This window comes from Mytilus galloprovincialis, chromosome 7 (genome assembly GCF_965363235.1).
Source record: "Mytilus galloprovincialis chromosome 7, xbMytGall1.hap1.1, whole genome shotgun sequence".
Classification (NCBI taxonomy): Eukaryota; Metazoa; Mollusca; class Bivalvia; order Mytilida; family Mytilidae; genus Mytilus; species Mytilus galloprovincialis.
Window position 1 is genome coordinate 93,923,148 of NC_134844.1, and position 13,439 is coordinate 93,936,586.

Genomic DNA, 13,439 nt, shown 5'->3' on the forward strand with positions numbered 1-13,439 from the left:
AGCCAAAAACTGCATTTTACCCCTATGTTCTATTTTTAGCTGTGGCGGCCATCTTTATTTGATGGCCGAGTCACCGGACACATTTTTTTTTAAATTATATACCCAAAAGATGATTGTGGCCAAGTTTGGATTAATTTGGCTCAGTAGTTTCAGAGGAGAAGATTTCTGTCAAAGATAACTAAGATTTACGAAAAATGGTTAATCAAAGCCTTTTAAAAGGCTGTAAAAGCAATTGCTGTCATGTTAATGTTTGGGGACTTTTATTTTTCATCCACATATATATAATAATTAAACATGACATGAGTGTTGTCTAGTTAGAAGTAAGAAGGTTTTAACTTTATATAAATAAAAGACTTTAGCAGAAAGTCATTTTTAATATGTTTTATATATACAAGGAGACAACACGTTTACCAGGCTAAAGTTGGGGTCAAATATACATGTGCTGAAACATATAACTCAAAAAGAAATCATCATGGATTATCCCATGGTAGTGTTTGTAACTGGGCAATAATTTCCTTTATTGATTTAATTTTAACAATTTTCATTATAAATTTATATTTAACCATTAACACAAATGATTAAGTTAAAACATTTCAACTTTCCAGACGCAAATGTTAAAAAACGGGAAAGAAATAAAATATCTTACAAGACATAAACATGTAAAGAATAAATATATATTTCAGCTTAATAAAAATATTTTCATAATGGTACTTTGTCATCATTTTTAAAACTAAGTTCCAAACATTATTGCTCAGTTGATATACATGTATGTCCTTCTGATGCGGTACGAGCACAGGCACTTGTTTCTATCCAAAATAGTTTTATATGGATAGCCGACCTTCCTATGGATAGAAACAAGTGCATGTGGGTACGAGATAACTATAATTCTCATGCAATCCCGAAAAGGGGGGGGGGTCATCACAGACAAACATGACATTAAATCGTTATCACTGATGTATTGTTTAGGGCCAGTTGAAGGACGCCTCCGGGTGCGGGAATTTTTCGCTGCATTGAAGACCTGTTGGTGACCTACTGCTGTTTTATGTTTTTCTATGGTCGGGTTGTTGTCTCTTTGACACATTCCCCATTTCCATTCTCAATTTTATTATACGAACAAGAACAAACAGCTCTACGTTGCTTTGACATTTATCAATTTTCAGGAAACATTGCGAAAAATGATCTTCAATATTTCGAAAACATGTGAAATAAAATTGCTAACACGGTGGACCGTCGAGTGTCAACAAACGTAGTAGACTTGTTCACTGAAAAGACGAGGATAATGGTTTCATCTGACATTTGTTATGCATTCCCAGTTTTGATCATGATATTTAAAAAGACGTACTTTTTTTCAATCTATGTAACTAGAAAATTCCAAATTGAAATATCTCTTCATCTGGACTAGTCCAAATAATCATAACGTCTGGCAAGGCTATTTTAATTTTTTTCTGGGACGCCTTCCTGTTGTAATTATTTGGACTACATCTGGACCGACTTGGCATCTACTACGTTTGGACGGGTCCATTTCATTAGTAAGGTGATCGATAAATATTACGGAATTTGACAGAAAAGGAAAACGAACTTATTGTTATGTGTTTTCAACAAGGGTTTCGTTCCGCTAAATTATTTGCGCAAACAAAGTTTGTCTATTTTTAGATTACAGGTAATCATTTGACACTACGCATTAACCTGTGTAGTGATTTTGATTTTACGATAAATGTATGAATGAACGATAATTTTATGAATGAACAAGAGCACCTGACCTCTTAAAGAAACACAAATTAAACATATAAAACCGTATTTAATAGGAGATAATTCAGTTAAATTTTCAATACTAAATCAACAACTGAATTGAATCCATATTTTGTTGAAACATCGTACGAACGGCGGAAAACGGAATCGCAGTTATAAAAATGTACTTTTTTTCACTCGGACTTCTATGTTATTTGATAGTCAAACGGTTGACCCTTTAAATACAAAAATACATCTACAAGAACATATTCTGAAACTTCTTAAATTCACTAACGTTTTTTTAAAGTTTCAAGCTATGTATTGCATTAGAAAACATACATAGGTGTTAAAGAATGACAGACCAGGAGCCTGTTTAACAAAATACTATGGCTTGATATGGGCGGAGTCTCTGATCTGGGTAACAAAGATGGCCATACGCGATAGCATAAAAGCAATTGCTTTAAAAATTGACTATAAAGGGCATTAACTCCTAAAGGGGTCAACTTACTTGTAAATCTTACTTTGCTGAACATTTTTGCTGTTTACAGTTTATCTCTATCTATAATAATATTCAAGATAATAACCAAAAACAGCAAAATGTCCTTAAAATTACTGATTCAGGGGCAGTAACCCAATAACGGGTTGTGTGATTCATCTGAAAATTTCAGGGCAGATAGATCTTGACCTGATAAACAATTTTACCCATGTCAGATTTGCTCTAAATGCTTTGGTTTTTGAGTTATAAGCCAACAAGAGGCTGTCACAACGACAGCAAACCGGATTTATTAACATTTATTTATGTCCTGGCAATATCACAATAACCATTACTGATGAATGGTGAAAGTGAAAATGTTAATATCAAATTTGACCTCCATTTTGTCATCAGTATCAACATATTAAAATTTGAATGGTTCATGAGTAAATGCAACAACGTGAATGGAAACGCCATTTTACGATCTTTCAAGAACAATAACTCCTGAACGGTAAAAGTCAAAATCGTCGTTATTGAACTTGACCTCTATTTTGTCATCAGTAACAACATATTAAAATTTCAAAAGCTTTGGTTGAATGGTTCATGAGAAAATGCACGGACATGACGGGAAACACCATTGTTCAATCTTTCAAGAACCATAACTCCTGAACGGTAAAAGCCAGGTGAGCTCAAAATCTAAGTACATTTTTCAGCATATCAAAGAACCCCAAGGATTCAATTTTTGTTAAAATCAAACTAAGTTTAATTTTGAACCCTTTTGGACCATAATGTAGACCAATTTGAAAACGGGACCAAAAATTAAGAATCTACATACACAGTTAGATTCGGCATATCAAAGAACCCCAATTATTCAATTTTTGATGAAATCAAACAAAGTTCAATTTTGGACCCTTTGGGCCCCTTTTTCCTAAACTGTTGGGACCAAAACTCCCAAAATCAAACCCAACCTTCCTTTTATGGTCATAAACCTTGTGTTTAAATTTCATAGATTTCTATTTACTTATACTAAAGTTATGGTGCGAAAACCAAGAATAATGCTTATTTGGGCCCCTTTTTGGCCCCTAATTCCTAAACTGTTGGGACCTCAACTCCAAAAATCAATCCAAACATTCCTTTTTGTGTTGATAAACCTTGTGTTTAAATTTCATTGATTTCTATTTACTTATACTAAAGTTATTGTGTGAAAACCAAGAATATTGCTTATTTGGGCCCTTTTTTGGCCACTAATTCCTAAACTGTTGGAACCAAAACTCCCAAAATCAATCCCAACCTTCCTTTTGTGGTCATAAACCTTGTGTCAAAATTTCAGATTTCTATTTACATAAACTAAAGTTATAGTGCGAAAACCAAGAAAATGCTTATTTGGGCCCTTTTTGGCCCCTAATTCCTAAAATGTTGGGACCAAAACTCCTAAAATCAATCCCAACTTTCCTTTTGTGGTCATGAACCTTGTGTTAAAATTTCATCGATTTCTATGCATTTTTACTAAAGTTAGAGTGCGAAAACTAAAAGTATTCGGACGACGATGACGCAGCCAACGTGATAGCTATACCAGTCAGGGGCATTACTTAAACAAGTAACAATTAAAATAACCTATACAAGTAATGTTGAAAACAAGGCTAATTTAAATATAACTTATATAAGTTATTTTCTGAATGTTATTTTTATAGGTGTCCAAAAATACAGATTTTACTAGCTTTAAAAAAATTTCACAGTTATCTGGTTATTTTTCCTTTGATATATAAAAACTAATTGTTCAGAAATACTGATTAACTTTCCGACGCACTTATCTTTCATACCGACGCTTCTGGGTCAAAGATTGGTCTCTTGGGACTATTAAATTATCATTTTCCTCTAAAATCTTGAAGGTAGACTGATTTAAATAGATAGATACTTGTGAATTAATTTAGACCTGAAGTCATTTATAATTTGTAACCTAAATCAATTACATATGTGCCTTAGATAAGTGTAATTGCTATTTTTTTCAAAAATGTTTAAAATAACTTATTCAAGTAATATTTTTGTCATTATTTTCAAAGTAACCCTTAATCTCTATACTCCTTTCAAATCTGATAAATTCTTTATTTTATGATATAAAATGTTGTTTAAAATCATGAAAACTACATTTAGTCTATGTTTCTATTGAAAATTAAAATAACTCTATTAAATGATTTTATTATTTTTAAAATAAAAAATTACTTATATAAGTAATTAAAAAAAATCACTTGTTTAAGTAACGCCCCTGACTGTATATACGATGAAAAATTAAAATTTTTGCGGGCGTATAAAAATTAAAGTAATTTGACATGAAGGTTACAAATTGTCCAGATTGAAAGAAATTGCAAAGTTAACATTGACCGTGTAAATCGTAGTGATCACTCATTAGCCCAAGATAGAGTGATCAAAATATTATAGACCATCAAAGGTGTTAATAAGGCCATAAACATGTCACAAAAGGAAAACTGTTACATAAACAAATGCTATAAATGTATCTTGAATTGTAAAATAATTCTTATCAAAAGCAAGTCCATCATGAAATTATTATTTCCCATATGTATTAGAATTATGAGATATAAAATGAACACTTTATCATCTGATCATAGCATATTAATACCGGAAATCTGACTTTCATCAATCCAAAATACTTTTTTATGAGAATTAAAAGATCAAAATTTGTACAGTTTCGGTTTTTAAAGATTAAATGGGACTACTCCTGCCTGCAGTTGTAGTTCATAGTGCATTTGCCCAGTGACTACTATTATAGATCATTATGGTATTCTCCGATTTGGCGATATTCAATATATTCTCTAGATCATATTAGTAATCAAACCTACATATGGATCTTTCATTGTCTTGATTTGGACAACAATTGTTTTATTTCATTGGACACTTAAATTCGTGGATAAAGTCATCCACGAAAACCACGAAAATTGGTTCCCCACAAATAAAAGTACTTTCACAGTAGAACTTTACATTCTAAATTGGAATGAATGGATTGGTGGACTGACATCTTTACCACATGTTAAATTGGAGTGAATGGATTGGTGGACTGACATCTTTACCACATGTTTAATCCCCACAGTAATTGTTTTCCCTTCTATGCCATATCACACGTGAGTAAAATTTACTGCACACGGCCTATTTAATGATGATGTGATTTATTTGTTTTTGTATGTAATTTAAAAAGGTTGTGCAGGAAAGTTAACGTAACTGAGTTTACTCATTTCTTAGAGGTTTTATCTATGTAGGTGAATTTGTCTACCTGCGACATACTGAAAGGTTTAAAATCTATACACAGGTTGACAGCATACTAAACATTTTGTTAAGATGTGCTTTTTGCTTTAGTATATGATTATTACATATTTGCATCAATATGTAAATCTTTTTTTCCTTACAGAGATACACATACAAGGAGATGATGTGATGTATATACCTAGGAGATACCAAGCTGATGACACATACAAGGAGATGGTGTGATGTATATACCTAGGAGGTAGCAAGCTGATGACACATACAAGGAGATGATGTGATGTATATACCTAGGAGGTAGCAAGCTGATGACACTAACAAGGAGATGATGTGATGTATATACCTAGGAGGTAGCAAGCTGATGACACATACAAGGAGATGATGTGATGTATATACCTAGGAGGTAGCAAGCTGATGACACTTACAAGGAGATGATGTGATGTATATACCTAGGAGGTAGCAAGCTGATGACACATACAAGGAGATGATGTGATGTATATACCTAGGAGGTAGCAAGCTGATGACACATACAAGGAGATGATGTGATGTATATACCTAGGAGGTAGCAAGCTGATGACACTTACAAGGAGATGATGTGATGTATATACCTAGGAGGTAGCAAGCTGATGACGCATACAAGGAGATGATGTGATGTATATACCTAGGAGGTAGCAAGCTGATGACACTTACAAGGAGATGATGTGATGTATATACCTAGGAGGTAGCAAGCTGATGACACATACAAGGAGATGATGTGATGTATATACCTAAGAGGTAGCAAGCTGATGACACTTACAAGGAGATGATGTGATGTATATACCTAGGAGATACCAAGCTGATGACACTTACAAGGAGATGATGTGATGTATATACCTAGGAGGTAGAAAGCTGATGACACTTACAAGGAGATGATGTGATGTGTATACCTAGGAGGTAGCAAGCTGATGACACATACAAGGAGATGATGTGATGTATATACCTAGGAGGTAGCAAGCTGATGACACTAACAAGGAGATGATGTGATGTATATACCTAGGAGGTAGCAAGCTGATGACACATACAAGGAGATGATGTGATGTATATACCTAGGAGGTAGCAAGCTGATGACACATACAAGGAGATGATGTGATGTATATACCTAGGAGGTAGCAAGCTGATGACACATACAAGGAGATGATGTGATGTATATACCTAGGAGATAGCAAGCTGTCGACACTTACAAGGAGATGATGTGATGTATATACCTAGGAGATACCAAGCTGATAACACATACAAGGAGATGATGTGATGTATATACCTAAGAGATACCAAGCTGATGACACTTACAAGGAGATGATGTGATGTATATACCTAGGAGGTAGCAAGCTGATGACACTTACAAGGAGATGATATGATGTATATACCTAGGAGGTAGCAAGCTGATGACACATACAAGGAGATGATGTGATGTATATACCTAGGAGGTAGCAAGCTGATGACACATACAAGGAGATGATGTGATGTATATACCTAGGAGGTAGCAAGCTGATGACACATACAAGGAGATGATGTGATGTATATACCTAGGAGGTAGCAAGCTGATGACACATACAAGAAGATGATGTGATGTATATACCTAAGAGATACCAAGCTGATGACACTTACAAGGAGATGATGTGATGTATATACCTAGGAGGTAGCAAGCTGATGACACATACAAGGAGATGATGTGATGTATATACCTAGGAGGTAGCAAGCTGATGACACATACAAGGAGATGATGTGATGTATATACCTAGGAGGTAGCAAGCTGATGACACTTACAAGGAGATGATGTGATGTATATACCTAAGAGATACCAAGCTGATGACACTTACAAGGAGATGATGTGATGTATATACCTAGGAGGTAGCAAGCTGATGACACATACAAGGAGATGATGTGATGTATATACCTAGGAGATACAAAGCTGATGACACATACAATGAGATGATGTGATGTATATACCTAGGAGGTAGCAAGCTGATGACACTAACAAGGAGATGATGTGATGTATATACCTAGGAGGTAGCAAGCTGATGACACATACAAGGAGATGATGTGATGTATATACCTAGGAGGTAGCAAGCTGATGACACATACAAGGAGATGATGTGATGTATATACCTAGGAGGTAGCAAGCTGATGACACATACAAGGAGATGATGTGATGTATATACCTAGGAGGTAGCAAGCTGTCGACACTTACAAGGAGATGATGTGATGTATATACCTAGGAGATACCAAGCTGATGACACATACAAGGAGATGATGTGATGTATATAACTAAGAGATACCAAGCTGATGACACTTACAAGGAGATGATGTGATGTATATACCTAGGAGGTAGCAAGCTGATGACACTTACAAGGAGATAATGTGATATATATACCTAGGAGGTAGCAAGCTGATGACACTTACAAGGAGATGATGTGATGTATATACCTAGGAGGTAGCAAGCTGATGACACTTACAAGGAGATGATGTGATGTATATACCTAGGAGGTAGCAAGCTGATGACACTTACAAGGAGATGATGTGATGTATATACCTAGGAGGTAGCAAGCTGATGACACTAACAAGGAGATGATGTGATGTATATACCTAGGAGGTAGCAAGCTGATGACACATACAAGGAGATGATGTGATGTATATACCTAGGAGGTAGCAAGCTGATGACACATACAAGGAGATGATGTGATGTATATACCTAAGAGATAGCAAGCTGTCGACACTTACAAGGAGATGATGTGATGTATATACCTAGGAGATACCAAGCTGATGACACATACAAGGAGATGATGTGATGTATATACCTAGGAGGTAGCAAGCTGATGACACATACAAGGAGATGATGTGATGTATATACCTAAGAGATAGCAAGCTGTCGACACTTACAAGGAGATGATGTGATGTATATACCTAAGAGATACCAAGCTGATGACACTTACAAGGAGATGATGTGATGTATATACCTAGGAGGTAGCAAGCTGATGACACTTACAAGGAGATGATGTGATGTATATACCTAGGAGGTAGCAAGCTGATGACACTTACAAGGAGATGATGTGATGTATATACCTAAGAGATACCAAGCTGATGACACTTACAAGGAGATGATGTGATGTATATACCTAGGAGGTAGCAAGCTGATGACACATACAAGGAGATGATGTGATGTATATACCTAGGAGGTAGCAAGCTGATGACACTTACAAGGAGATGATGTGATGTATATACCTAGGAGATACCAAGCTGATGACACATACAAGGACATGATGTGATGTATATACCTAGGAGGTAGCAAGCTGATGACACTTACAAGGAGATGATGTGATGTATATACCTAGGAGGTAGCAAGCTGATGACACTTACAAGGAGATGATGTGATGTATATACCAAGGAGGTAGCAAGCTGATGATACTAAAAAGGAGATGATGTGATGTATATACCTAAGAGATACCAAGCTGATGACACTTACAAGGAGATGATGTGATGTATATACCTAGGAGGAAGCAAGCTGATGACACATACAAGGAGATGATGTGATGTATATACCTAGGAGGTAGCAAGCTGATGACACTTACAAGGAGATGATGTGATGTATATACCTAGGAGATACCAAGCTGATGACACATACAAGGACATGATGTGATGTATATACCTAGGAGATACCAAGCTGATGACACTTACAAGGAGATGATGTGATGTATATACCGAGGAGGTAGCAAGCTGATGACACATACAAGGAGATGATGTGATGTATATACCTAGGAGGTAGCAAGCTGATGACACTTACAAGGAGATGATGTGATGTATATACCTAGGAGATACCAAGCTGATGACACATACAAGGACATGATGTGATGTATATACCTAGGAGATACCAAGCTGATGACACTTACAAGGAGATGATGTGATGTATATACCTAGGAGATACCAAGCTGATGACACATACAAGGACATGATGTGATGTATATACCTAGGAGGTAGCAAGCTGATGAAACATACAAGGAGATGATGTGATGTCTATACCTAGGAGGTAGCAAGCTGATGAAACATACAATGAGATGATGTGATGTATATACCTAGGAGGTAGCAAGCTGATGACACATACAAGGAGATGATGTGATGTATATACCTAGGAGGTAGCAAGCTGATGACACTAACAAGGAGATGATGTGATGTATATACCTAGGAGGTAGCAAGCTGATGACACTAACAAGGAGATGATGTGATGTATATACCTAGGAGGTAGCAAGCTGATGACACATACAAGGAGATGATGTGATGTATATACCTAGGAGGTAGCAAGCTGATGACACATACAAGGAGATGATGTGATGTATATACCTAAGAGATAGCAAGCTGTCGACACTTACAAGGAGATGATGTGATGTATATACCTAGGAGATACCAAGCTGATGACACATACAAGGAGATGATGTGATGTATATACCTAGGAGGTAGCAAGCTGATGACACATACAAGGAGATGATGTGATGTATATACCTAAGAGATAGCAAGCTGTCGACACTTACAAGGAGATGATGTGATGTATATACCTAAGAGATACCAAGCTGATGACACTTACAAGGAGATGATGTGATGTATATACCTAGGAGGTAGCAAGCTGATGACACTTACAAGGAGATGATGTGATGTATATACCTAGGAGGTAGCAAGCTGATGACACTTACAAGGAGATGATGTGATGTATATACCTAAGAGATACCAAGCTGATGACACTTACAAGGAGATGATGTGATGTATATACCTAGGAGGTAGCAAGCTGATGACACATACAAGGAGATGATGTGATGTATATACCTAGGAGGTAGCAAGCTGATGACACTTACAAGGAGATGATGTGATGTATATACCTAGGAGATACCAAGCTGATGACACATACAAGGAGATGATGTGATGTATATACCTAGGAGATACCAAGCTGATGACACTTACAAGGAGATGATGTGATGTATATACCTAGGAGGTAGCAAGCTGATGACACTTACAAGGAGATGATGTGATGTATATACCTAGGAGGTAGCAAGCTGATGACACTTACAAGGAGATGATGTGATGTATATACCTAGGAGGTAGCAAGCTGATGACACTTACAAGGAGATGATGTGATGTATATACCAAGGAGGTAGCAAGCTGATGATACTAAAAAGGAGATGATGTGATGTATATACCTAAGAGATACCAAGCTGATGACACTTACAAGGAGATGATGTGATGTATATACCTAGGAGGAAGCAAGCTGATGACACATACAAGGAGATGATGTGATGTATATACCTAGGAGGTAGCAAGCTGATGACACTTACAAGGAGATGATGTGATGTATATACCTAGGAGATACCAAGCTGATGACACATACAAGGACATGATGTGATGTATATACCTAGGAGATACCAAGCTGATGACACTTACAAGGAGATGATGTGATGTATATACCGAGGAGGTAGCAAGCTGATGACACATACAAGGAGATGATGTGATGTATATACCTAGGAGGTAGCAAGCTGATGACACTTACAAGGAGATGATGTGATGTATATACCTAGGAGATACCAAGCTGATGACACATACAAGGAGATGATGTGATGTATATACCTAGGAGATACCAAGCTGATGACACATACAAGGACATGATGTGATGTATATACCTAGGAGGTAGCAAGCTGATGAAACATACAAGGAGATGATGTGATGTCTATACCTAGGAGGTAGCAAGCTGATGAAACATACAATGAGATGATGTGATGTATATACCTAGGAGGTAGCAAGCTGATGACACATACAAGGAGATGATGTGATGTATATACCTAGGAGGTAGCAAGCTGATGACACTAACAAGGAGATGATGTGATGTATATACCTAGGAGGTAGCAAGCTGATGACACTTACAAGGAGATAATGTGATGTATATACCTAGGAGGTAGCAAGCTGATGACACATACAAGGAGATGATGTGATGTATATACCTAGGAGGTAGCAAGCTGATGAAACATACAAGGAGATGATGTGATGTCTATACCTAGGAGGTAGCAAGCTGATGACACTTACAAGGAGATAATGTGATGTATATACCTAGGAGGTAGCAAGCTGATGACACTAACAAGGAGATGATGTGATGTATATACCTAGGAGGTAGCAAGCTGATGACACTTACAAGGAGATAATGTGATGTATATACCTAGGAGGTAGCAAGCTGATGACACATACAAGGAGATGATGTGATGTATATACCTAGGAGGTAGCAAGCTGATGAAACATACAAGGAGATGATGTGATGTCTATACCTAGGAGGTAGCAAGCTGATGACACTTACAAGGAGATAATGTGATGTATATACCTAGGAGGTAGCAAGCTGATGACACATACAAGGAGATGATGTGATGTATATACCTAGGAGGTAGCAAGCTGATGACACATACAAGGAGATGATGTGATGTATATACCTAGGAGATAGCTAGCTGTCGACACTTACAAGGAGATGATGTGATGTATATACCTAGGAGGTAGCAAGCTGATGACACATAACAGGAGATGGTGTGATGTATATACCTAGGAGGTAGCAAGCTGATGACACATAACAGGAGATGATGTGCTGTGTATACCTAGGAGGTAGCAAGCTGGTGACACATACAAGGAGATGATGTGATGTATATACCTAGGAGGTAGCAAGCTGATGACACATAAAATAAGAGACATCCAACAGATGAGACACTGATTTCAAACATATGTCTTTCACATATGCCAACATCTATATTAGGCAACAAGCTTGGAATTGTCAACTTACCGGGTACATTGTTAACTGACAACAAATACTACAATGACATTGAAAACAACAGGCAACAGTTTTATTGTAACTTCAATGTACCAAGTGTGTTGTGTCGCTAACAATCTGTCAACATATTTGTAAATATCTCTTATTAACTAAGACAGAATATTTACCTTTAGGAAGTCCATCACTTCTTTCTTCTTCCTTTTTATCTCTTCAGAATCAAACCTGTCTATTGTTACCGTATCATAAGGAGTCTGACCCTGAAATACAATCAAAACTCTTTTATCAATCATACAAATATATATCTTCTTTAAATAATAGGCAATTGTTGTACTAATTTTACCTATACAATACTTGACATAAAACCAGTCACCAAATATGAAGTGACATTATAAAGAGATACATGAACAAATAATTGAGATTTTACTGTTTAAGAACATGAATAAACTAGACATCATTGAGATGGGGGCTATCTCTGTGGGTCCAGCTATAAATACAGTAGAACCTCGTTGTGTCGAAAACTCGGATGAGTCGAAGTAATTTCTCGGTCCCGGCATAATTCCCGTTTGATCAATGCATTTAAACCTCTGATGAGTCGAACTTGGATGATTCAAATTATCTGTTAAGTCGAGGTAATTCTTAAGTCCCGTCGATGAAAAATTATTGTAAATTGACCCCGATGTCTCGAAGTTCAAAATTAAAAAAAAAATTGAAAGAAATAAAACTTTAAAAATAAAAATCATAACGGATGCTTTTCTTGTTTAACCTATTCATTTCCATAAGTGATTAAAGCTGTGTAAACATACTTGTTTGTAAAACAGTTAAAACGACATGTTTATGATGACCGCTAATCATCACCTTTGTTGATCGTCCAAGCAGAACTTGACTGTGCTGAACCTATTTTATTTGGTATAAAAACGAAACGAATTTTAATGACCCAAGGCAAGCTGAGATTAAATTAACCATTAGAATAAGAACAATAATTAAAAGGATTAAAATATTTTATTAATTATTATGAGTCAGTCTTTTTAATCTATGAACACTGTTCACATTCTTTAAAGATTAGTTATGAAAATATTTTCGCGAGTGATTCTATAATTTATAGTGACTGACCTTTGTAAATATTTTTGTATTTTTGTATTTTGTGTAGTA

General features: G+C 36.1%; 1 protein-coding gene and 1 long non-coding RNA gene across 2 annotated transcripts in view; both read right to left on the reverse strand.

The window, feature by feature from the left end:
• The window catches only part of LOC143084009 (uncharacterized), a 426,871-nt gene that overhangs the window by 144,477 nt on the left and 268,955 nt on the right, over positions 1–13,439 (reverse strand). The gene's annotated exons all lie outside the window — the stretch shown is intronic.
• The window catches only part of LOC143084095 (uncharacterized), a 51,510-nt gene that overhangs the window by 20,804 nt on the left and 17,267 nt on the right, over positions 1–13,439 (reverse strand). Inside the window, exon 4 of the mRNA XM_076260502.1 lies at positions 12,458–12,547. Within this exon, the coding sequence (XP_076116617.1) occupies positions 12,458–12,547 (90 nt within the window). The remainder of the gene's footprint in view (positions 1–12,457; positions 12,548–13,439) is intronic.